Raw genomic sequence first — 27092 nt, 5'->3', positions numbered from 1 at the left:
ACAGATAAATGTTAACCACAACTAGATTACATACGACAATCTTTTGGAAAAATGCGAGAGCAATGGTATAATATAAATTTTAATATATTAAATAAAATGTCTGATATTCATTGATGAATGTCAATATTGCTTTCGTCAGTATTCGTAAAATAGATTAATACGAGGATTGATTGTGAGATTCTGCTGGTGCTATAAAAAGGGATAAACATCAATAAAAACTGGAATATTTATTATGTTTTTAATATAAAACAAATCGTATCGTATATATATATATTTATATATATATAAGTTATATTTACAATAATTGAAACCTCCCCTAAAGTAACATTTTAAGGCGGACAGTTATTTGGGAAAAATGCATTTATTGCACGTGGTCATAAATATTACGTAATACTGATCTGGTAAAATATCTTGTATATTTTCTTGTATACCTTGTGTATTTTCAGTCGGCAGATATGAATTATTTGCTAAAATAAAACTTTGTCATAATTAAGTAAACAGCTCAAAAGAAAAACCATTTATCATACAATTTCCATATGGAAAAAATTAAAATCTCATAATCATAATTATAATGTAATACACAAATGCCTCATTACATTTCTTCCAGGCGGGCTTCAATTATTTCGACATAACGTGATCATTTATTTGAACATATTCAGGCGGGATCTTCCCCCGGGGCAGACGTAGAATTTCTCTGAGCTTCTATTTGCGTCCTACTTTGAGAACTTCCCGCCGCGACGGCAACTTTATGCTGCGCAGCTAGACATTGTTGTAACTGCTGAAGCTGTAAAATGAAAATACTATTTCTTCGTTCCTAACAATATAGCTAATTCGTTCAATTGTATAAAAATGTTACACTTAAAAAAATGATACACTTTAAAAGTGGTTAATTTCCCTTAATTAAAACATACTTGTTGTCGGGACAAAGTAGCCACCCCGAGACTTTGCGTTTGCTGACTGCACTGGCCGGTAGAAGCCCTGGCGTGCAAGGATTTTGTCAATAGAGTTTGCTTATTAACAGGTACTACTTGGGAAGAAGGCGTCGTTTGTGACGCCATAAGCACAGGTTTCGTCGCAGCTGCGAAGTAGAAGATTTATATAGATATCGCTGAATGATAAGCGCAAAACACTATGCAGAAAAAAATTTGATCATTTTTTTGTTCGTGAATATCGATACATTATTGACTTACCTACTATAGGAGTTAATACTTGTTTGTTACCAGACAATATCAATTGATTTGCCGTTACTGTTTTGGCAACTGTCACCAGTTGATTCGATAAGACAGCCGATTTGACTTGATTCGATTGTACTTGACGAGTCATATGATTAAACCGCGGTCTTTGAGATCCAATAAGTTGGATTGCTTGTCCTCCCTAAGATTATATAATGTTATACGAATGGTATAAAGTACTCACGAATGCGTTTCTTATAATTAAAATGAAATTTCTGGTATAGTGCACATTTTAAGAATTAATATAAAGAATTTGTTATCTATTAATTGATACCTGTGCAAGAGTCACTGCATTATTACTCCTAATATTTTGCTGCGACAATCCTTTTACTCCAGATGGTATTATTTGGGCTGAAATACATATAGCTCATTAAATACTTAGAAATATAATAATACAATAAATATCATCTAAATCTCAAGAATGAGTGTATATCTTACATATAAGTGATTGTATTATAAGCGATAAGTTTCTAAAACTTTTTACATCAAACTCCTTTATATCGTAGTCTATGGAAAACTACGATAAGATTACAGAAACTAAAAAGCTTTATAAAACATAATTTCTCTTTTTTTAAATATAAGTAATTAACATGAGAAAACTAGAGAAAGATTGGATGTAGATATAAAATAAGCTTAATCAGTAGTACCCGTTCTATAGGATATAATTATATATTACCGATTGGTAAAGACAAATGATTGGCAGGATTGGCGATCACTACCGTCGGCGTAGTTCCGGCAATAGCTGTTGTAACGACTGTTGCAGCTACCATCTGAAATAACATAATATTCGGATAATATTCGATCAATAACTTACTTACAGACTTATTTATTCGTCATGTGTATGTTTTACATATGATACTAACTCTATCAATGAACACCTTCATATATGAGAAGTCCTACATATGTACATACAGTGATGGACAGAATGGTTGCGACACTTTTTTAAAAGATTTTAAGAACGCACATTTAGATTCAACTTTACGTTCCAAAACTTTTTCTCTGAGGAAAATTTTACTCGAGAAATCGAACGAAAACGCTCAAAATGGTTTTGGAATGGCCGAGTAAAATATTCCTCGGAAAAGAAGATTTTGAAACGTAACTCTGACTCTAAATGCAAGTTCCTAAACTCATTTAAAAAAAGTGCCACAACTATTCTGTCCATCACTGTACATAAAAAAAATATTTTGTTCTTTATTATAAATTCACGAAGAGTGTTTTATTTTAAGCTACCAGAAGAGGCACTTGTAATGAGTTGATACTAACACTCGACACTGTTGTGCAGGTATTTGTGGCAGACGATATTGGGAGGGAAACAATGACACCAGTAGGTGTGACGGTGCCGCCAGTGGTCGGAGACACATTTAATGACATCGTGATAGGTTGCGACAAGCCTGGAAACGATACCTAAAATGGACAATGTGTTAATTAATTTTGATCCGTATCGGCTTGTATGAGGAAAATTAACTGCTATTTTAAACAACCTGGACATTTTGTAGACCGTTGATGGAGTTCGGCAGACTAGTGAGGTTTACACCCTGTAGATTCACATTGGTTGGCGATGGGCTGGTCATCGGACTCGCTGGTTGACTGCTCTGACTGGAAGAAGCGGTGAGCCGTTCGAGCAGCGATGAAGTCGAATTCATTCCAGGTATCGGGTTGTCAGCCGATGGCGTGCCTGTTTATACGTAAAGATTATATTACTAATAACAATAGAAAGAATGAATATTTGAAAGAAAGATCATTTAAATTATACAGGGTGTTATGTAATAACGAGACCGAAATGTTCTCTACCATTTGCCACATACAGGGTGTTATGTAATAACGAGTCGAAATGTTCTCTACCATTTTGCCACATCTTGTCGCACGCTTGGGCGGTAGGCTGGGCTAAGGCAGCGATTTTTAATAATTAAAAACTCGTTAACTATTGCGAAAATTACAAAATGGTAAAAGACATTTTGACTCAGTTTAATCCGCTCTATCTGTAAATAAGAGGTAAGGCGGGTATTACATAACACCTTGTAAAGTTGCTGATGTCAAGTGATGCCAAAGTTATAGATTTAATCTTTAAATTTTAGTACGATGTATAATCAACAGCTTCTTAATCTATAATAAATTTATGTATAAAAGACTATATTTTCTATTTTTTAATGTTAAGTAGCATTAATTTATAGATATAATTTATTGTACCAGCAAGCAAAGCCGAAAGCCCTGGCATTGATAAGCCAAGAGTAGACGTAGGGTCTTGGACTCGCGCGAGTCTCACAGCGGTCGCCTTCACTGGTTGCTGTTTGCAACTTAACTGTCCTGTTAAAGCGGAAGAGCTTAAGCTCACGCGTACCTGAAATCAGACAAGTAACATTTAATTATATATTTTATATCACAATAGCTTTATATAAAATAATTAACTTTCAATTAAATTAAAAGAACTAAATGTGCCAATTAAAGAAATTATTAAAATTATATTTAATTTTATTAAAACATATATATATAAACTAAAATATGCTAAATATAATACAACATATAAATAAAACACAAAGTAAATTATTAATTGAATGATTTGTTAAACATACTTGACCACTGGTGTTGGGTACGTTGATCACATTGCCATGACTGATAACTCCAGGTGGGATGGAAGCATTAAGAGAGATCCTTTGAGGTTGGACTTTTCGCTGAGCTATATTTGCAGGTGTGCTATTTAACAGACTAAGGATCGCGGCATTGTTGGACTTGTTTGTGGCTTGTGCATTGTTATTCATAGCTGCAGCCGCGGCATTGGCTAAAATATAATATCGAGTGTGAATCTACAAGCGTATATAAAAGAATGGTATGCTCAAAGGACGCAAAAATATATATTTGTCTATTTCATGAAATGCATAGTGCGACACTCGTCCAATTTATCGAAATAAAAAATACTTTCCACGGTTGCAAACAAATATAGATATAATGTTTAAGTTTATATATATAAAAAAATTGCACAATTTTCATAATGTGAAGCGATAACGAACCTGCTGCTTGTTGCTGGAATTGCTGCGCTGAATTCATGAGGGAAGTAACCAGAGCGCTTATTGCTGGATTAGTCGAATGTTTCTTGAACGGTGGCTCACTTTGGCTCTGATTGGCCTCACTTATGCAGTTCTGTGTTCCCGCTTGCAATTGCGCTTGCTGCGAATTTTTAATAAAAAATTTATTTAATTAAATCGTCAATTTAATGCAATTATAATTCTGCATACTGTCGAGAAAACGTGTACTACAAATTCAAACTTTATTATAAAATATAGAAAAATGAATGTGTAGGCTCACCAGGACTGGAACATTGGTGGACGCTGTGTTATTAATGGTACCAGCAGACTTCTGAAAGACCAGAATACCAGAACCGTTACAAGTGTTGTCCGCCACTGCCATCGTGGAGTTCTCAATTTGCACGGGGGTCGATGTGTTAAGGCCACCATTGGCCAAAGATTGCCGTGAGCTCAATGAGGTAATATCATTCTGCGGGATAACTTGCGGTATATTCGCCGAGTCTACGCACGTGAGATTATTCTGCGCAGAGGTAGTGGCCTCTGTCATAGCCTTCATCGAGGCTACTTGACTAGCCAAATTAGTTAGTTGCCCTTGAGCCCGTGATAGAATCTGAAAGGACGTGCGGATTTGCTGAAAATGTTTGCATGGCTGTTATAAGATTGTAACGTGTACACACACTTGTATATCTTTCGTATTTTTATGCACCAGGAGAGAGGTATTTAAGTATTCTGTTTCTGGTGAACTCCCCTGTTCATGTGCAAAAGAAGAAGAGTAAACTAAGTTTACAAACCTGTTGTGCTACGTGTTGAGGCTGAACCTGCTGCAACTGTTGAGCTGCTAATTGCGCCACTTTTGCTTGTTGCGCCTGATAAAATTATAAAAAAATTATTTAGTAAAATATAAAAATAGAAGAAAAATAACAAATAAAACAGTTGAACAGACATTAAATAGAAAAAAGATGACATGTACCTGTTGTGCACGTTGCATGCTAGATGTACACGCAATACGAGGAGCCTGTCCTGGTACAATATGTTTTATTCTCACATTTTTCCTACCCTCTTCTGTAAATATTTCTTTAAATTGCTGATAATAATGATTGGCCACAGCTCGGGTACCCAATGTAAACCTAGAAAAATTAATTCATTATTTATCCAGTATAGTAAATAATTGTTTTGCGCAAAAAGAAAAAAAATACATAGATGTTTGTATATAGGCAATGTAAACGCACCGGCAAGAAGAACCATTCCTCTCTCCATCCCGATGATTCTTGTCCATATAAAGTTCTCCCAGGTACTCGGAAGTAGCGGGCCTCTGCAGGATCGAGAGTTTTATATAATCCTGACTTTCTGCAGGTTCTAATATATATTCTTCTATAACTTGTGGCGAACAGTCTCTTGACTCTTGTGGCGGCTTGTAAATTTTCGCGAATCTAATCAAATTTAATTGCTAATTAATTTCGCGGATATCTCACAGTCGAAGTTATAAAAGGATTAAATGTAGATTACAAATAATACGAATAAAAATGTGGAGAAAAGACATGCTAAGTACTTCAAAACGTCGGTCTCGCTAGGTGCAGGCAGCTCAGGAATTTTAAGAGAAGGCGGTGGACAGGCAGTATTGGTCGCTAATCCTCTTCTTTTCGTACGGAATTTCTGCATTAAATCATGTATTGTTTGTCCTTCCGGCTGGGCCAACTGTTCCAATTTTCTTTTTCGATTTACTGTGACCTGATGTTAAGCAATACAAGGTTTCCATAATGTTTCAAATCTTCAAGCAGTGTAATGCATATATATTGACAAAATTTTTCTAAATAACATTTCTTAAAATGTTGCAATTTACAGTAAAAATATTTTTTGTGGAATTTAATTTTGTTATATACTATAGAATTCAACCTTTTGTATATTATATACAATTTGTAGTATATTATATACATAATAACTTTCTAAACATTAATTAATTTTCTATAAAATATGATTTTTTTCATGTTCAGCATTTAAATACTATCCTTTGATATTCAGCATCTATTAAATAGCTTTTACAACTAGATCTTCAGAATTCAATTTCATTACATTTAAATAATAGATTGTAAATAAATTTGAAACTAAAGTACCTGAGAGAATTTTTTAGCTTGTCGTATGAGCTGATGATCGGTAAGTAATGATTTAGATTGCTTAATTCTTGTACTAGCTAAGGTGGGAATAGGATTTGGATCCAAGCATAAAGGACCTTGAGTAGCTGCCACCAAATGTGATTCCAATATTAATCGCTCCTCATGACTCCAATCTCCGTCACTCGTAAGTGTCGATACATCCGAAAGTACACTCTAAGCATAAACAATAATTTTCAAGATTTAATTTAAATCATATTTAATAAAACAAATCGATCTCAATCAATATATTAGTCTGAAGCATAATTGCAGATTATAAATCATATATTTTACTTTTATCCCTTAAGTACGCAATTTTTCGTAGTATTCTTAAAAAATATTTCAAGTTTAAAAATCAAAGTTTTAATCAATCAATTTCAAGTTCAAGAACCTGAAACAGGCCTTAAGTCCTATAAAATTAGACTCTTTGGCTTTTTACAAAGTTATACATTTTTAAGTTAAATGTTATAAGGGAGAGTACACGGAATATCAAACTCATTTTGCATAAATGTAAAGTTATGCACTTAAGAGTTATCTATATTATTATTTATCGTCTTAAGTCTGGGAACAGTCACCTGACTTTTTTGCATAAACGATCACCTGGATTTCTACACCTCAACAAGTTTCAACAGATTAGTATAAAAGTAATTCTTTCCACTAATGCAGATTGAGTTTCAGAATCTTCAAATAAAAGATAGATATGGATTCTTGCTCAACAAAGAATTTATGATGTTATTTTTTCGACGCTGGAAAAAAATCATTCCAGGTGACTGTTATCGGATTAATCTTTAATCTTTAAAGACGCGATTTTACCTGCGTAGTAGGTTTAAGAAGTACATGGTGAACTTCAGCTTTGTTGTGAAGAAATGATCTTCGATAATCTCGAACTTCGGCGATCACACAACCGTCATAAAATAAATGTGAATGAGTGGATTCTAGTTGTTCGGCTAGCATAGCTGGCAATTGGCCATTATCTATGCACGAAAGTAGTTCACCCTGTTCGTAACCCATGAGTTGCGTCTCAGCTAATGAATTTTTATCGTACTGATTCCCCTTATCGCTATTGAGAAATAAGATCTTTGTGTTAATATTAAAATTAAGGGCCTGACGTTTATTTTAACAACTAAATCGCATATGAAACGCATCTTTCTCCCCTGGTACCTCAAATGCTTTAAACTCAATAGAATTAAAGTTTAATATTTTTAAATCTAACACTAACAGTACATCATAATAATTTTGTGACATTGGAAGCGAGAAACCAAAGAAATAAAAAATTTAAATAAATAATGCATTCATTCACAAAAAAAACGCTGCAAGATTTTTCTTTATAATCTAAATCTTGTAATAGCATTATCATTGTCAATTATCATTGAGGTTAAAAAGTTAGATACTATCACTGCCTAATCAACGTTTCAGAAAGATAGTCAGCCCTGGCGTCAAAAACAGACTCTTACCTATTTCTTACAGCTAATGAGTATCCTTTATTACCAGCATATAGATTAACGATTAATGTATCTAAACCTTCCCTTTGAACTAACCGCCCCAAAAGATCACACTCATTCTCAAGATGTTTCTGTAACATGTAAAATAAAGTATCACATTGTGCTCGCACATATAAAAACACATGGATTACAGTATCGTATTGCAATATGAAAAAAAAAGCCTTAGTTTCTACTTGTAAAAATATAGTAATGCTCGAGGAGCAAACGTACCAAAACTGAATCTGGGGTTGCATGGGGAACCTTGGAAAGGTCTTCAAAATAGAGTCTGGTGAGTTTGGATTGGATACTATGCCTGGAGTGACTCTGCTCTTTTCTCTGAGAGGATAATGATTTATCCGATGTTAAGGCCAATGAATTTTGACCCTGGGCATTCTTCCAAGATCTGGATACTTTACTAATCATACCCTGCATAAGCAACGCAATGAGCGACTAATAAATAATTATTTAGTGACAATTTCATCTCCACGCAAGGCGCCGTTCTTTTGATGGCTGATTAAAAGTTTTCAGGCGTTAAAGAATTACAGTTTGAAAATGTTGCCACGCACCTGAGCCTGCCGACACGCATCTTCCAAAGTACAGGCTGTACTGATCATTGTAACTTCTGATTACTGATGCCACTTAATGTCATATCTGATGCGGTAATAATCGTTCATATTCTGAAAGATATCCATCAGACGTATTATTCTTTTGCATAAACTGCAACTGTAATTATAGAAATATGAGAAACGATTATTGAGTCTTGTGCCACAAATAATTTAAGTGTGCTACAATTAAACATATTAATTAATAGGGAAGTTTAATGCTTTAACATCTTTTTCTTTATACGAGAATACAAATTTGATTGGTAATAAAATAATCTTAATATCAAACAGTATCTTTAAATTGAATATCTCTTTATCACTTATTTTTAATATCTCATCTCTATAATCAAATTAGTTCATGATGTTACTATCAATTTTTAGTACAAAAATAATCAGTTCTTGACAAATAATCAAGGCTTGAGATAAATTTCTTCCATCAAAGATATAACCTCTAAATTAATTACGAATATAATTGTCACTAGTTAGTAAAAATCTCAAAAGTATTAATCAGTCTGTTTTGCCATCTTTCCGAATCTCTTTAGACTTCAAAGAGGTACAGAGACATTTGATAAAAGAAAGAGCGAAGAAATTAAGTGCGACAAACATTAATTGCAATGGATAGACTAAAGAGTGTATCTTCAAACAGCACATTCATATGTATCTTCGTTTTTACATACGTTAAACAAATGTCACGTTTCTTTAATTGAAACTGATATCCCGTTTCTCACACATACTGTGCATTTTCTACTTGATATTTGCGACAGCTACAAATTTGCGAATATTTACGCGAACAACATCTGACGTCTCGGCGACGCAATGCCTAAACATATGTCTTTATTACTTAGTTCATCACGTCTCTCGTGCACGAATGTGTGTCGTACAAATTTCTACTCTACACCATGATGTAAAAATACAAGGTGAAACGCATGTAACCAATTTTTGGGGGCAAATTGTTCACTAGCTCTTGCTACATTCAACCGCGATGATTTGCAGTTTGAAGGTTGGTGACAAATTTCTGACTGGTGCGGCATCCACGGGAATGTTACACCTGGTATTATTGCATCATTCTCTATACCGTCAAGCTGATTTAAATCAACAAACTGTCCACATTGTAGATTAAGGCACAAACGTCAAAAATAACAGCGAGAAACGAGATAGAATGAAACGTTGGTCGGAAAATCACAGAACAGACGCGCGTGTTGACGAGAACTCGCAGTCTCTGTGCATTTTACCTAATAACCCTCGTAAAGTATTTACCGGAGGCTACATCCGCGAATCTGCCCGCAGCTACCGTAAAAGTGTCGCGATCACGAGAGAAAGAGAGAGAGACTAGTTTACCTCCAGTGATGAACGGCTGACACAAACCACCGATAACCGATTCGACACAATCGTCGCCGAGATTCACCTGCTATCGGACGCGCGAATCGAATCGAGACGCCGTCGCGGTCGCCGCGGGATCCGCAACTGGTGCGCGCTTCTCGCGAAAAAAACCCGCGGGATCCCGTCTCGTGCTCGTGTGCGTGCTCGATGAGGCCAACTGACGCCTATATCTCATCCACGACTAACGAGGGACGATCCGTCGTCGGGGAAGGAAAGGGGGGACGGTAAACAAGCCCGAGACCGAGATCGTCGCGACCGGTCCGCGAGGGTGCACGGGGGAACGAGAGAGCGCCAGGGTGGACTGGCGCGTGCGGGGAAAACGTGCGCGACGGGCGAGCGGACGAGCGAGAACGGAGCACGAAGGAGAGGTTAGGTCGGGCAGGCTCGCGGTAGCGTGCGGTGGCGGCGACGGTGTCGCGACGCGGCGCCGCGCGGCGCGGCGTCGCGACGCTCCGCGCCGAACGGCGGCGGCGGCGGCGGTCGCCCGCCCGCGAATTACCTTCGTTGAGTCGGGGAGAGAGCATCGGCTGCGCGCACGTTGACTCCTGGCGGCTGGCCGACTTGGTGCGATCCTAACCTCACCGCCGTGCACGATCACGTTCTCGTCGCTCGTGGGGTACGGTGCCCTCGGCGTGCGTGCGTGCGTGCGTGCGTACCTGCGTGCGTGCGTGCGTGCGTGCGTGCGTGAGTACGGACGGACGGACCGACCGACTTGACCGTCGGTCGCGGGTGCCTCTGTGCGCCTCGTGTCTGGTCTTCGACGCGGGGAGATGCCTCGGAGGCGGATACCTCGGTGGCTCACTGCTCGCTCCGGCGTGCCCGATATTTTGCAACAAACGTCATTTCGCGGAGAGCGTAGTGTAACCTGCTACACAAACACCGCATGCACAACCACGGATTGTGCGAGAGCCTCCCAGATCTACTTCGCCGCGCTGCCCGCCCGCGCCGCCAGCCGATTCGTCATTCGTCCATTCGTCCGCGAGCCGCCCCCGCGCGTCGAAGCGCCATAATTAAATTTTTAAGAACTGGGAAAAGATAATGAATTAAATAGCGAGATTAAAGATTACTACATCGGTAGGAGCATAGTATAACTAGTAGGTCCAGTTTTTCTCGGCCCGTTGATCTTTACGGCCCCGGTCTCGTATGGTTCTCCGCCATTGTTTTGGTCAGATTTTGGTTAAGATATACCAACGTGCTTAGAAGATTAGCTATCAAATTGTCACGTTTAATATTTTTAATATACATCAAATATATCAGCAGCAATTGTATTAAAACCAATTATATAATTTATGAAACTTATTTTCGATTAATTGTGTTATTTAGTAGGACTGGTAATTTCCTTCAAAGGTTTCGACATTCGAACTTCGAAACTTCGAAACATTTATTCGTGTGAGTGTCGAATTTATTCAAAGAATACTTAAAAATATTGCAAATAAAAAGTATTAACAACGAAAGTAATAAAAAAGTTTCTGACTCACCGACCGCCACGGTGATCCTGTAACATACAATTATAAAGTTCATATTAAAACAGAGTATTCAAGAAAATGGATATTAAAGAAAACAATTTTTAAATTATTGAAAATAAACAAGAGAAAGATTAATTTTATACAAAAGAAAAAATATTTACCCTTAAGTTGCTCCGCCGGTGCCTGATGCCTTCCCCAGGCCTCCTCCTCCACTCAGGTTGTCTTCTTGCACACTCGCGAAAACACAAAGATCGTTCGCGCGATTTTAACACTTTGAAAGTCTTTAGTCCAATTACACAAACGGCACTCCCGAACGCGACACGACGAATCGCCGCGCGCGGTTGCGATTCGTTTAAACTGGCGAAATAATAGCGAAATTATTCGTCAGTCCTCGAAAGTTCGTGCTGAAATGAACACATTCAATTAATAAATGTGCTCTCCAAAAGTCAATCGGTGGATTATCACTGAAAACAGTGAGTCGATTCGTTATTTTCAGTAATAATCCACCGAGTAACTTTCAGAGAGTGTTAGGCCTGGTTTATCATTTTTTGGTTAACTGTTAATGTGGAAGTTACTCGACACTCTATGCTTTTCTATATTATTATCTAAGAAGAGACAGAGAATCGATTAAACTATGGTCAACAGTTTATTAGAAACTGAAAAATCGGGCCCAAATAGTGCAATGGGTACCTTTGGTTGTCCCGTCTTTAGGGTATGTACTCTCTAAAAATTAATCTGTGCATTATTACTGTAAATCAGTGAATATTCATTGCTTTCAGTAATAAACTGAGTGATTTTTAGAGAGTAACCCTTCAGGGTTCTTAAGCCCCTCCACCACAGCAAGGTAGTGCCCGAGGAGGGGATTATCAACAAGAAACTGTGCAATTACATATGTTTAAATATAGAAAAATACTCGATTCTGACCCGACTCTGACCCTTGGTGGCAATGTAGTCTATGAATACCGGCCTTAGATTATATTTAAGATGTTCTTAAATATAAGAACGGACTATGGCCAGTATTCACTGTATTTAACACTGTCTTGAATTTACCTAAAGATGCTGTATGGAACATTTCATTGGCTGCGTTCGGCAGGAAAAGCTGTTTTGCAACTGTTGTAAAATTCGTGAATCTGATTGGTGTGTTCTCTCAATCTTGTATGAATTTTTAAGAGCATACGCCAATCAGATTCATGAATTTTACAACAGTTGCAAAGCAGCTTTTTCTGCCGAACGTAGCCATTGGCTACAGAGTATCTAAAGATGATCTTGAGACAGCCTTGAATATAAGATCTGACTGTGAATACCGGCCCTAGCCCGATGCAGACTTTACAAGCGTCAGGGACTACGTTTCCACCGAGGGTCAGAGTCGGGCTAGAGTCGGGTCAGAATCGAATTGGGGTGAGCGTTTTTGCGGTGGAAACACCAAACCCCAACCCGATTCTGACCCGGTTTGGTGTTTCCACCGCAAAAACGCTCACCCCAACCCGATTCTGACCCAACTCTAGCCCGACTCTGACCCTCGGTGGAAAAGTAGTCATTTTCAATCGTATAAATTTAAATTTAAGATCCGACAATGGCCGAGAAGATGGCGTCTCGATCGCCATTGCCGGCGCGAGAGCGAGGCGCGAGTCCGCCGGATAATCGGCGGGCCTGGTAAATCACTAGTTCGTGCCTTTGACGGCTAACCATCAATTGGCTCCGCGTTCAAAACACGCTCGGTCCTCGGTACATAAAAAAAAATTCGCGTTCGATGTTCCATTAAATCGCCAAGTGACCGGTCACGTGACTGTACCCGCGGGGAGCACCACGGCCGTCCGACAGACTCGCGGTAGAACGACCCGGACGATCGGCGCGCGCTCGATCCGGTCTCCACGGCCGCCCGATCCATCGGATTTCCACGCGATCCGATTCCTCCCCGGACCGCCCGCAGTTTTCCACCGCAAAACTCCCACGATCCTGCCGTCCCGAGGCTCGCGATTATGATATCTCTTCAGTCCCACAATCAGGTTTGCGCCACCCGACGTTCTGCAGTTGCATCATGCTGCGACAACGTGCCTCTCGCATATACATGTTTTTTTTTGCCCTTGGACGAGCACGAGCATTTTAGCTTTCGTTAAATATGTATATAAACTGTATACTTATATACTCGGTCCCCTCTTTGTATGCATGATACGCAATTGCGTCGCCCGGATCGCATATGCGTGCGATAGATGCGCTCTACGTTTGCGACATACTGTCAGACTTGTTGTTTTCATCATTTATCAGATTTAGAACGTCAACGATAATTGATAATAAAAAAATGGCACACTGTCGTCACGATGAAAGGTTTTAAAATTGACGATTCACTTAAAGTCTTGTTTATTCGCAAAGTTTTCGATCCCAACTGATCGCCACGTCAGCAGTTGCAGCTGAAGAATCAAATTGCTTTTTATTTGTCGTTTTACTGAATTTAAGAGAAATCGTGTCTCGATGTTGAGTTTGGACTTTCCAATTTTAGGTTGTGTACCATCTGACGCAGCTGGCGTTGACTGCCTCTCCCAGGACTACTTCGTACTCGGTCCGAGTTAAGAAACAGGATGAATCCTCACAAAAGAATGCGGAGGAGACAGCAATTTGTCTTGACAGTCTCAAGGAGGTATTTCTGTAGAATCTGCTTTTCTAGATTTCGGCCCACATTTAAGAATTAATGATGACGTCTCATTAAGGATACATAGGAAATACATAAAGTTACTTTTGAAACTTATTCGTTTCGCGCCTGTCAATAGTGAAATTTTATGTACAAGCGCAACTTTTGATTTGTTTCAGGCAGCGAGAAATTGTACCGAGTTACCGGAGATAAATCTGAGCACTTCCAACGTGCTACAAATGAAGGACAATAAGGTGTGCTTGATGCTGGACAACGTAGCCGTCAGCGTACTTAGGGAACCCTTGGAAAAGAATAACAAGTGGAAAGTGTCTTACTTATCCGGCCTAAGTTTCGCCGAGAACAAACGGGACTTTCCGTGCTCCTTGTTCACGGAGCCCATTATTCTACCCGTCATTCATCTAGCGAATAGACAGCAGCACAGACTGTTGCACACGTGGTACAGCAAGAAGCTGCACAGTCATATGCCGATTCGCACATTCAAGTCTCAGCGTAATATAAAAATGGAACTGGAGCAAAACCCACCGTTCATGAACAGAATAAAGAAGTGGCTGGGCCTGTCTCCTAATGTACAAATGGTACGGCATATTTATATTTTACTCGAATGATATGACTTATTAAAACGCGATTATGAGCGTTCAACAAATGAAGCTTTTCAATTGATTTTATTTTATTATTGCAGGGTTTGGTATCCGAGTTGAAAGGTTCGGATTATAAGAAGCTAAAGCAGATTTTCAATGATACTGATGCAACAACGGACGAACAGAAAAGAATAAAAATTGCTTTCGTGGAGGGATACGAATCTGGGCTACAGCGCCAGATGCGGGGCCGCGGCAACGCAACAATGTTACTGAAAATTGTGCACACTATGCTAGCTGTCTGCGCTATTGTTGTTGTAATTTTGCTTTATCGTACGTATATCAAAATCGTCGCTACTTTTATCACATTGAAAGTTTCTTCGTTGACTAAATTATAATGTACAGTCAGCTACCCAGGAGGAGGAATATTCAAGCTTCCTATGAGTCATAGGATTGAAATTGATCCTGAAGATATCCACGTCACTTTTAACGATGTTAAAGGGGTAGGTGATAAACATTTGTTTCAGAACATCTAATTACATTGCTGAATTAATTTTACCCAGTATAGTATGATTAATTTACGCAAATTTAAGTATTCTAAATATTCGTAAAAATTTTACAGGTAGATGAAGCAAAGCAAGAACTTCTGAATGTAGTTGAATTCTTAAAGAACCCTGACAAGTTTTCCGCCCTCGGCGGAAAGTTGCCGAAGGGAGTATTGTTGGTCGGTCCGCCAGGAACAGGAAAAACATTGTTAGCGCGCGCAGTCGCTGGAGAAGCCGGTGTACCATTTTTCCACGTGGCAGGCCCTGAATTTGATGAGATCCTCGTTGGCCAAGGTGCCCGACGTGTCAGAGACTTGTTCAGTGAGTAAAGTCCAACGGGCATTGTACAAAGACAAAAACGTTCATTAGTAAATTATCAAAATCGTGGAAAGTACATTCGCTATCTTGCGTAACTTTGCAGGAGCGGCGAAAGAAAAGGCACCGTGCGTAGTGTTCATTGATGAGATCGATTCTGTGGGTGCGAAAAGGACGAATTCAGTCCTTCATCCTTATGCGAATCAGACAATTAACCAGTTACTTTCTGAAATGGATGGGTGAGTTTACGAATTGGCTGAAATTAAACGTAGTTATGCAATATAATATTTGAAATTCTATTATACTACATATCTCTTGAGAAGAACTGCTACAAAATGTTTCACGACCTAAGTCTTTTCAAGTTAGAGAGAATTTAAAATTTACTTTTTCAGCTTTCGTCAGAACGAAGGTGTCATAATTCTTGGTGCCACAAATAGGCGTAAGGATCTTGACAAAGCGTTAATGCGTCCTGGTCGTTTCGACGTTGAGATTTATGTGAACAAGCCTGATTACGGTGGTCGTAAGGAGATATTAGACCTCTACTTATCCAGAATATTAACTCACGAAGTCGATACGGTTTATTTAGCACGCTGTACTATAGGATTCACTGGAGCCGATCTCGAAAACATGGTAAGAAAGATTATTTTATATAATACTATGTAGCTCTAATTATATCATATTAGCTTTGAACCACGAATTTTTTTATTAGTTCGCGATTTTCTTTTTAACATGATTCAAGATTTTCAAAGTGTTTTAATATTAAATTTTTTCAAATTTATTTGATTTGGGAAGCAAATAAATGTGTCTAAGAAATTGAATGTTCTATTATGATATTACAGGTAAACCAAGCTGCATTGCGCGCGGCAATTGATGAAGCAGACTACGTCACTATGAAATATTTGGAGTATGCTAGAGATAAAGTATTGATGGGTCCAGAGGGCAAACTGAAGTTACTCGACGAAGAAGTCAATCGCATTACAGCATACCACGAAGCAGGACATGCTCTAGTATCATTTTACACCAAAGATGCTACGCCGCTTCATAAGGTCACTATTGTGCCAAGAGGACCGTCGTTAGGTCATGTACGTAACTAATTTCTAATCTAATTTCTAATCTATCTTCTAGTTTGATTATCTCATAAAATGAAACATTTCGCTTTCGCTCGAAATGTAACATTTTATGAGGGAGAGTAAGTTTAGATATTTTTATAAGTTGTGCTCGATCTTGTATTTTTTAATCTATAAATTATGTTGTTTTTCGTCTTAGACTTCTTACATGCATGAGAAGGATGTTTATCACGTCACAAAGTCACAATTATTAGCCAGAATGGATTCCCTGATGGGTGGCAGAGCTGCAGAAGAATTAGTATTTGGGCCAGAAAAAGTGACGACAGGAGCTTCTTCTGATTTAATGGTATGATTATATTTTAGTTTTATATGTTATGATATTACATAGTTTGACAAGAATCACTTTTGTTCAAGAAAATGTTAGAAATATAAATTAAAATAAATGTAGATATGTATTTCTTTTTCTTTTTGCAGGAGGCAACGAAGATAGCGGAAGTGATGGTAAAGATGTACGGAATGTCAGAGAAGGTGGGATTCAGGTCAATAGTGAAGAATAAAAAGCTTATGGGTGATAACAGCACGTACGCGCCAAGTACGAATGAGCTCATTGACACTGAAGTAAAACGACTTTTACAGGTGAATTTAATATTCTTGTATTAAAAATGCGAGCCGATGAGAAATGTTTTCTTTTTCTTTCCTTTTTTTTTAATAAGAAACAATTTCATCAATTATTTTAGTAAAACGGAATTATTGATTATAAGAAAATTATCACTCTCTTTCTATAACTAACTAAATTGTCTTTAAATATATTTTACAGGAATCGTATGAACGTGCGAAAGCAATTTTGAAAATCCATGCGAAAGAACACAAACAGCTAGCAGAAGCCTTATTACAGTATGAGACATTGGATGCAGATGATGTAGCTGCCATAGCAAATGGTAAGTGGATTATGTACTACAGAATAAGGATAGTTTGTGATGTAATATAAACTATAGTGATTTCTCCCTCTTTTAAATAAAAAAATATATATGATATAAATACAGATTTGTTTATATAAAAATTTATTAATCAGAAACTCTTCAGGATCGCCAGCAAAAATTAAAAACAAATAATTTGGTTGACCATATCTGGCAATTTTTAATACTTTCGTATCGCTACGTTTATATTTAAAATTTATATTTACACACACATAGAGGAAAGTCCTCTATTATGAGATAGGAGTCTAATATGAGATATTAGATTTTCAATGTCCAAATTCAATCACAAATCTTTTTTCGCAACTATTATACGATTATACGATCTAACAATCAATTTTCCACTAAACAGATTTCACTTCAAGGGCAATAAATTCATGGTAAAACCAACAAATAATGCCTATTAATTTAGCAGAAACTCTACTTTCTCATATTAGGATCGTATCTTATAATGGGGAACTTTTCTCTATATGCATATTTTTGGAATACTTTGGAATACTACCTTTTGGAATACTAGGACATTACTTGTGTTAAAAAGTATGTTGTATTTGACGTTATTGTTTCAGAAACGGGACTTAGCAAACGAGAATCGTCTGCAGATCCAAAGAGACCGGCGAAATAATCTTAATCTAAATGTAATTATTTGTGAACATTTCTTGAAAAGGTAGGAATCAGATATAATAATTATATATAATACTTTTGTAGATATGCCGTATCATATAATAATTCTTATAAAGACTTGTATAAAGTTCAATTCATAAAAGATTTAAAATCTACTCTGCTAGTTTTTATTTTTCAATTTTATTTTAGAAGACTGTTAGTTTTTTTTGAGGAATTTATACACATTGTTACTCACTTATTTAAACGACTAAAAATAAGATGTTATCGTGCAATATCCTATTTAGAAAGAGATGCTATTTTTTAAATATTTGTTGAAATTCGAGACATATTTCTTTCTACAATTATTATATATTCTAATAAATAAATGCTATCATTAATTTTCTTTGTTTACAATTTTAGCAAATAATTTATACAAAAATAAGATGCTTAATTATTCTATACATATATTTTAAGAAATAAAATATAAAAATATGTTGCTATTACATATATTACTAACAACTATGTTGCGTTTTAAATCAACGAGTATTCTTTTAGTAATAGCAACTATTTTTTAACAACATATATTTTTATTATTGATTAACTACTTCAATAAATTATTCAATACCATGAAATAAGGTCAATAATTTGCTGGAGAACGTAAGTAGGTTCTGCATTTATTGCGATTTTTAAAGATAATAGAAGAGGTTATTGAAAAAATTAATTTTATTAGACAAGTCACGTTTTCTGTTATCTTGCAGTTTGTTCTTGGTCTGTGTTCGTTTAATAAAAATTTGGGCAATACACTATTTTCTTCAAAAAATGGAAATTATCGAGGTTATCGACAAGGAACTGATTATCGACAATTTCGTCTTCCCTTCATGCCCGAGATCCGCAATTGAAGAATCGCAAAGTGCCCAGCGAGTATGAAAGTATGTCGGAAATACAATTAATTTTGATTTACCATTACACGATCATAGATATAAATTGAATTATGTATATACATACATACATACACATATTTATATACATATATCTCAAGACTTCTGTGCGTGTTATTTCATCCTTTCTTACTTTTCAACATCCATAATTATCATGTTTTTTAAATATATATTTATATGGATAAATTAAATCCATTAAAAAAGTGCAAGTGCGTAATACAAGGGGAAAAGAGCTCAACAGGATCAATCACCTGTTTTCTATCGAACTTGAACGGTATCTGAAGAAATCGAGATTTAGAAATGTTTCTCAAGTATCGAAAGTTTTCTTTGGCGGTTCTGTGTGAATAAATATGTATCGTTATTTTTCTGTAAATGTTCTATCGCAGTTTGATTTTTAATGAAATAATTGTCTATAAAGATATATATTTTTTTAATATAAAACAAGTGTATGCTTGTATTTAAAAAAAAAGTTTTTTCTTAATTGAGTCACAAAGGGACAAATCTAAGAATAACTCGTAACGAGGGCTTTACAAAACGTACTTAATAATGGTTATATTTATTTTACAAATGGTGCGACGCGGGGTAATCGCGCATTCGGGCAGCACAAAATGGAGTGTTAAACGATCGTTGCAATACCTCAATTAAGGTAACGTAATGGTTGCGATATGTTTGCGTGTTTGTTTACGATGTTTGGATTTACCCGCGTCACGGTAACGCATATGCAGTTGCATTTGCGCCGTGTCGCGACTCGTTACATTTTTCTATGCATCCTAACGTCTGTCGATAGTGATCCTGTGAGCGATCACAAATTAGCGTGACAAACGATAGTATTCAACCGAGTTTTTTCGATTATATTCATATGAATGAGCGTTACAAAAAGGGAAGAACGACTTGAATGCGATCAATATGCCAGATCGATTTTGCATTGCAAATTACACACAATAACACAATGGTGATATATTGCGCTTTGTCACAGATAACAAGGAAAGTTGCTGAAATTCCGGTATCATATATCCGCAAAAATGATGACGTGTGCGTCAAGAACGCAAACGCTGAATTCGGTCAATAAATGGTGAATTCTATGCCGAGGTAGGAGAAGGCGATTAGGGTTAAGCATGGGATAGTTTGAGCGACGAATCGTTATTCAAGTAAAAATTTACGTAATACTTGACAAATGACAGAGCTTTACGTTTATAATAATTTAATAATCATAAGCTGTTAAGTATGCTTCTTAAGCCTTTATTACGAGTTATTCTTAGACTCGTCCCTTGCGACTCGATATAAGAGAGGCTTTCTTTAAAGAACAAGCATTTATGTTACACACAAATATATTTGTGTGTAGTATTTCATCGTAAATTTGTTGCTCTTGGAGTAAAATCTGTTTAATGGAAAATTCATTGTTAGATCGTGTAATCGTGAATAAAGATTTGTGATTAAATTTGTATGTTGAAAACCTGCTATCTCATATTAGACGCCCATCGTACAATAGAGGACTATCAATCATACAAAAAATAATTTTAACAAAATAAAAGTAACATCTACAGCTGTACTCCACATTTTTAAAATAACGCAAATATTCAACAAGGTATCTTACAGCCGCGAAAGGTTGAACGTAGCGACGAAAAATTCAAAGAACACGACAGTGGTTTCACGGCAAAACCGCTGGGACCCAAAGGGTTAATAACGAGAACTTATCATCTTTCAGTTTTATGGAGGAGCGCAATTTTCCACACTTTAATGTCGCTATAATTTTCTTATAACTGCGAAGAAACGGTCCCCTATGCCTTCCCTCTTCCGTCGAAGATTTCGCTCGGCACAAAGCTCAACCATCCCTGCCTCGACCGTCATTATCATCAGCACCTTGTCGATGATGCGACCGCACGCCGCGTGGGAAAAGCGTCGCGATTTACGCGCTTCGCCGGAGCTTGTGCCGGAGCTTTAGTATCGCAATTATATCGGACGTGGACCGGAGATTGAGTCGGGGCTCATAACTCTCGTCGGTCGTAACGTTCAGCTGCAGGCCGTTCGTTCAGCCGTGCCTGCATTTCATAGGCCGCCAGATGTTACGCGTCTACATATCAGCGGCCCCCGCGCACTTCACGTGTGCACGGTACGTACGTATTCATTACTAAATTACAAGCAATGCGAGCGAGCGAGCGAGCTCGTTCGCCGCGACGCGAGGCAACGCGGCCGGCGCGTTTCGACCGCGAATCGCCGATGGCACGTAAAACAACGGGCGCGCACTGTTTGCTCGCCCGTGACGGAAATTCGCGTTACAACCACCCCCTCTCTGTCTCTCTTTCTACATTATGTAAGATCATTTTAACGCTTTCATTAAATAAATTAACAGAGCGATGAATAAGCGACAAATTGCGCGTACGGCCGCGCGTTCTTGGATGACGTAACAACAAACAATTTGGTCGGAACAATTTAGTCGAAATGGCCCGCAAAATTAGACGGTATTCTCCGGAATGCTTTTCTTTGTCAATAATAGAAAGGAAGGGGAGGAGATTATAAAATGTGCTCTTTAATAGCGTAAAATTATTAAATTATTAGAAATTAGAATCGATATATGAGGACGATGTTTGCGAATTAGTGTTACGCTGACTGGTGACACTGGCCTACAACGAAAATGGCTCGGAAATGAAATCAGTCAAATATGTTAGTGAAAATTTCTATTAGCTCTAGTTTCGACAATATATGAGGTAAAAATTTCCCACGACCGTTTTTTTTATCGACTATTTTTGGTCAACTGTAATTTTACAACGTGATAAACGATTCGAAAAGATCTCGAAAGAAAACTTATATCTTCTACTTTATTAAGGAAAAATGCAAATTTTCTAAATATAATGTGTGCATGCTTGAAATTATTTTTAACTTCATCAGGCAGACAAGCTTACACAAATACCTGCAAATAAAGTTAAAAGTTTTTGCAAAAATTATTTGCAAAAATTTTCTTGATGAAGTAAAAGTGTGAGCTTTCTTTTGAAACGTTTTTGAATAATTTATCATGTTTCGTTGTAAAGTTACAGTCGACAAAAGATGCCGTTTTTGGGGATTTCAACCCCCTGTATCATCAAAACTAGTGCTAATAAAAAATGTTGACTAACGCATTTGAATTCAGCGACCCTAAATTAATAAAGATTGATTGACTTCGTCTTCCGAGACAGGAAATAAGTTCAATTTTGTTGAACAGCGTGATAAAAAGAAATTGTCTTATCTATTTTTATTTTGTCTTCATGCATATCGTTATTTACTTCTCGAGAGGATAAAGACTCGATATCGGAATCAATGTAGATTGTGATTGCAATTTACGACGTGTCTTTTCCGAATCGTTTGCGATATTTTATAAAACTTTTAACACGCGAGGCGTGGCTCGTGGAAAACCAGAGATGAATCTCCCCCCTTGATTTTGTCACCACCTACCAAATAGATATCATCGATCAGGCTTGCAGGGAGGAGGGAAGGCGCAAATTAGATTTTTAATATATTTTCTCTAAAATTTATATCTCCGTCAAATTATGATAATTTTAAATTCGGTAAACAATAATCGACTGCCTATATAGGAATTATGGTGAGTAAGCGAACGATCAATTCATTACTTAACTCCGTTCCGGCTTATCGCACTCGGGATTACCTCCCTCTCACTTCCCCCGTCGTGGAAAATTACTCGCGCCCCCAAAACAATCTCTAAACAATCCAAATTAATTCGGGCGGACGCGCGCGATGATCGCGTTTTCTGCTCGCGGATAAATCGAGGGGGCGTGGGAGGGGAGGGAGGCTCGAAGCACGGACTTGTAGCGAGCAGATACAAGTGCGGGGGAGGCAGGACGGGGAGGAAACGGGGGTGGTTTCTAGGGGGTTACATTGTCTGGGGAAGGCGAACACTATTTGCCGGCAAAGTAGATTAGGTCGGTATTGATAGAGACGGAGCGGCGGAAAGAGAGAGGAAGTAATAGACCGATAAGGGTTGAAGGAGGTTGGACGGCGGAGGCGAGGGAAGAAGACGGAGGATGGATGAAGGTGGGCTCTCTGAGACGGCCAATATAGGATGGGATATAGCAATAGAGTTTCGCTTACGAGGTATAACCGCGTTAGACGGTGCCCTTTGTTGTATCAGTGCGCCGAGGCGCAATTGCCTTAAGTTCTGATCTCACGAGATGTCGGGATGCTGGATGCTCCTCGGGTCCGGCGAGGAGACGAGTCGACTGCTTTTTTCCCCTCGAATTTTACGTACCCCCGGACAATACTGCGTTGCTACGGCGACACTCGTTCCGCTGTGATTTCCGAGCCAACCGATTTACAGATCACCGTTTAGTATCATAATCAAGTATTTTCTCTTGGGACTTACCTTGAAAATCCTAGTGGCGTTTCGAACAATTTTAAGGCCTGTGTCCACGATGTTAGAACTTGGTCCTTTATGAGTTTTGCAAAATTTTACTGTACATTTCAGTAAAATTTAGCCTCGTGAAATTAGTAAAAAACTCTCACGAAATTTAAGAGAAAATTCTCTCTGTGTGATGTTAAGATTAAAAATATATTCCGTTTCGTTAAGATTCTCTGTTGTTTAGAATTGTAGCAAACGATATATATCGCTTGCTAAAGTAATGTGCAAGGCATTCCAGAAATCCGAGATTAAAAAGTACAACGGGTTAAAGTTCGCGGAAAACTAAGTAATGCAAGCGGTGTTTCTAGGATAGCAGATTTTTTTTAGATGGCTTTTCAAGATTTAGTCTACCGCAGCATGTTTAAGTAATCGTCTTTACGTACACATTTACTAAAAATACTGTAAAAATTAAACACATTAAGATTCCGCCTCGAATGTAAGGGAAAAATCGATTTGAAACTAGGCAAGGAGTTACGATTGAAGGTAGAAAATGGCATTACTTAGTTTTCCACCCACTTTTCCCACCGTGGAGTTTTTAATCTTGAATTACGCTTTGCGCATTACGTAGATTAGGCTTACCGTTAGACTTTATTCGTCAACCGGTTATCCGAACGTGCCTGCATTGCAACGCCTTCGAGGACCAACAAGCCACAGTTCTCCTCGGAGACTGAAATAGTTCTTTAAACGCGCAACTGCATTTTCAAATACGCTCCTTTATTGAATCCAACATCGTCGCAAGATCTTCGCCCGCAAATCGTTTTGTTGCACGCGATGCCGCAACCCGCGCATATAAAGTAACCCGATGTCCCTTCTTCGCGATTGCACGCATACATTCCCCCGACCGGCTCCCTCTCATGCCCTCCCGCCCTCGCTCACCCTATGCTGCTTTTCCGGTTTTCCCTGTTTTTTTTATTTATCTCTTTTTTGTGTATTTTTATTGCGCCGAGTGTACTTAGAACAGTACACGCCGTCACGTCTGCCGCGAGTTAATCAGAATTTTTACGGGCCCGCCCGAAACTCTGCGCAATCAACATTAAGCTTTACTGCCGGCTACTGATGCGCCGGTATCGCGATCCATCAGTACGTGGCCGCATTTTATTATGCAGCTTCCGCCGCATCCGATTCTGCATCAAACCAACATGCACCCTCGACTTTTTCCTCGAGTTAATTGCTCGCCGATATGTCTATATGTCTATAACTTGACGTTTCAAATAACACACTCGCGAAATAATGGTCGAGACTCGATTACGATTATGACTATTGGATTTAAGGTGGCTCCTGCATAAACCGACCAAAAGTAGAGAAAAAATGGAAATTTAAGTACGTTGTAGTTGTAACTTTTTTCTATCAGGACGCGAAATCTCAGACCCTGTCGCCGATGAAATAAAGGGAAGAAACCATGTTGAAGTTGTACTTTCTAACAATCCAGTAAACACCAAGTAACAGTTACATAACATCAATATTATAATTTCCTACTCAACAAGATAAATGCAATATAACACCCATATTATATTACATTTTCATTGTTAAGTAGGAAATTATAATATTGGTATTATGTAACTATTACTTGGTGCTCACTGGGATAGGGATTATTGGCCGATCGCTCGCAGAAACACTTCGGGGATTAATATCATTTTATAGAAAAAGTAGATCTTAACAAAAAAATAACATGAACATAATGAATGTCACAAGGATTCAAATGTGCTATTAAGTATATGAAGTCACCGACTTCTGCAAGCAAATACTTATTGGTAAAGTCAAAAGATACAATATTTTGAGAAAATTTGACAGCTCTTTGAGACTTGACAATACCACATATTTTTAAACATGTTTTCATCTGAGTTTTTAAATGTGCATATATAACCTGGCATATCAATGCGTTTGATCAATAATGCATTAAGTGATATTTTTTATGAAAAAGGTCACGTAAATTTATAAAAATTAAAGGAGCCCCACCAAAGCACCTATATTAACCGCTCCTTCGTGCCACCTTGAATACGTTATTCGTTTCTTAACATTTTTGAAACATTTTTGAAACATTTGAAACGTACCATTGATTACTTATTATCGCGTATTAGAGGTTGCGCCGTAGTCAAGAGACGATCACTGAACGCAAATAACATTTTCCCCGCAAATGTCAGACTGAAAGGACAGGTCAGGTCGAGAGACAAGGACTAACAGTTATTTAATACACGCTGAACTTTTATCACTTCTATTAAAAGGGCGACAATCTTGAATGACGTTTTCAGGATCTGCATATGGGAATAAGAATCTATTATTAATGTAGCTTTCACGACATGCACATACGTCGCAGGGGATGCGACTGTATTTTGAACCTTCGAAATTGGACGGTGCTTTACTTTGCAATTTACTAAAGCTTCCCGATTTAGCGGGGTACAAGTAACGCCGGAACAAACACCCTGATAATTTTATTCACCCGCCTCTCGCGTATAGACATCTTTAGTCCCTTGCACACTAATATTACACCCCCTTTTTGCAGCCTGCATGAAGTTACGCACTTTTTTCTCGAGAATTCGTGCAAAAGAAGCGACGGCTGGTGGTGCGCGCCGCCCTTCCGTCACGAAGGACTTCGCGAGGAAGGGGCGGGGGAGGGGTGTAAGAGAGAGAGAGAGTAAGGGGAGCATGGCGTAGGAGCGTATAATACATAATGTTCTTGCCGCCCCTTAGAATGTACAAGGTTTCGGTTCGTACATCCATCTCCCGCGTCATAAGCACGCCGACTAAAACATCGTCGATTTTTCTTGCATAGGTGTTACGTGTTTTTGATAAATGGCTGCTCGCGCGATCCCCACCCCCGGCCACCCCTTTCCACCCCGTTCCCCTCCACGCCTCTTTCTCAGCCTTCTTCCGACGTCCCTTGTTCCCGAAACGTACTAATATGCGCTCTCTGCGACCACATCTGGGGGACCTGATAACGCCGCTTTAACGAGACGTGACGTCCCTCCTTTCAACTCTTACGCTCGTTCTTTCAAACCAATGTGAAAGAAAGAGAGAGAGAGAGGCTCTCAGCTTTGGAAAAAGAAACAAATGGCACAAGTTTCGCGTGAGATTTTTATCTATGGAGTCAATTTTTCCTCGGCTAAACTTCTCAATTTTCGATATTACATGCCCCTACAACACGGAGCCTCGAATAAAAATTTTTGCTGGTGCCCGTATATGAAATTAATCGAGGAACGTGGTTTTGCCATCCGTCTTTCATGGAAAAATGATGTCCTTGCGGAGGAGAAGATCTCTGTTTCCCTCCCCAAAAGAATTGGTCGTTAAAATATAACGCGTTAAAAGGATCAGTTTAGAATGCCTTTAGGACGAGTCTAAAGTCGATGTCATATAAATTTAAGAACGTGTGTAACTGAAAGGAAACTTCTCTTTACGCCCTTTTTATGACCGGAGGGGTGGCTTGTGTGAACGTTTATGGAATATACGTCCTCAAGTCGAAGATGCCATCGCAATTTTGTCGCTTGATTAAAACTACCCTTTTTATTGGCTATCGATTCATACTGATATGCCTATCTTGTGCGTGGCGCGGACGTTATCGATCATTCGCTTTACGACCAATAGGACTTGATGATCGCAGCAGGAGGCTAACCAGGGCGAGGATATCGGCAGGACGAGCAAATGACTGGCGCAGCACGCGATCTTCTATTACTTACCGCGTTAATTGATATTGATGTGACGTAGTCTCTTTTGAGAAAACT

At 38.3% G+C, this 27092-nt stretch overlaps 2 protein-coding genes across 11 annotated transcripts; one reads left to right on the top strand and one right to left on the bottom strand.

Moving 5' to 3' along the window:
• Positions 1-397: 397 nt before the first annotated feature.
• On the bottom strand, positions 398-11108 carry LOC105565341 (transcription factor SPT20 homolog). Of its 7 annotated transcripts, none has more exons than XM_012018448.1 (21): positions 10362-11108; positions 8447-8603; positions 8112-8306; positions 7854-7972; positions 7213-7459; positions 6364-6576; positions 5802-5980; positions 5482-5682; positions 5223-5379; positions 5044-5118; positions 4533-4883; positions 4238-4394; positions 3803-4008; positions 3420-3570; positions 2714-2907; positions 2496-2636; positions 1909-2002; positions 1507-1583; positions 1191-1374; positions 912-1078; positions 398-784 (listed from the first exon to the last, which is right to left on the bottom strand). In XM_012018448.1, the coding sequence occupies exons 2-21, from the start codon at positions 8492-8494 to the stop codon at positions 656-658; spliced, it is 3285 nt and encodes a 1094-aa protein (XP_011873838.1). In that variant the 5' UTR covers positions 8495-8603; positions 10362-11108; the 3' UTR covers positions 398-655. The 7 variants fall into 7 exon arrangements, with proteins under 7 accessions (XP_011873838.1, XP_011873837.1, XP_011873839.1 ...); XM_012018447.1 differs by having other exon boundaries at positions 8447-8557; XM_012018449.1 differs by having other exon boundaries at positions 8447-8557; positions 10519-11108.
• Positions 11109-12973: 1865 nt separating this feature from the next.
• LOC105565340 (ATP-dependent zinc metalloprotease YME1 homolog) lies at positions 12974-19083 on the top strand. Of its 4 annotated transcripts, none has more exons than XM_012018443.1 (14): positions 12974-13334; positions 13826-13963; positions 14134-14550; positions 14655-14883; positions 14956-15053; positions 15173-15416; positions 15517-15649; positions 15803-16040; positions 16250-16492; positions 16677-16823; positions 16952-17113; positions 17295-17415; positions 18018-18115; positions 18810-19083. In XM_012018443.1, exons 1-13 carry the CDS (start codon positions 13308-13310, stop codon positions 18071-18073), a joined length of 2253 nt encoding a protein of 750 aa, XP_011873833.1. In that variant the 5' UTR covers positions 12974-13307; the 3' UTR covers positions 18074-18115; positions 18810-19083. The 4 variants fall into 4 exon arrangements, with proteins under 4 accessions (XP_011873833.1, XP_011873835.1, XP_011873834.1 ...); XM_012018445.1 differs by lacking the exon at positions 18810-19083 and adding an exon at positions 18472-18501; XM_012018446.1 differs by lacking the exon at positions 12974-13334 and adding an exon at positions 13529-13653.
• The last annotated feature ends 8009 nt before the right edge of the window (positions 19084-27092 follow it).

This window comes from Vollenhovia emeryi, unplaced genomic scaffold (genome assembly GCF_000949405.1).
Source record: "Vollenhovia emeryi isolate VEMERY1.0 unplaced genomic scaffold, V.emery_V1.0 DF939153.1, whole genome shotgun sequence".
NCBI lineage: Eukaryota > Metazoa > Arthropoda > Insecta > Hymenoptera > Formicidae > Vollenhovia > Vollenhovia emeryi.
The sequence above is the reverse complement of the archived record's forward strand: the minus strand, read 5'-3'. Positions and strand labels throughout refer to the sequence as shown.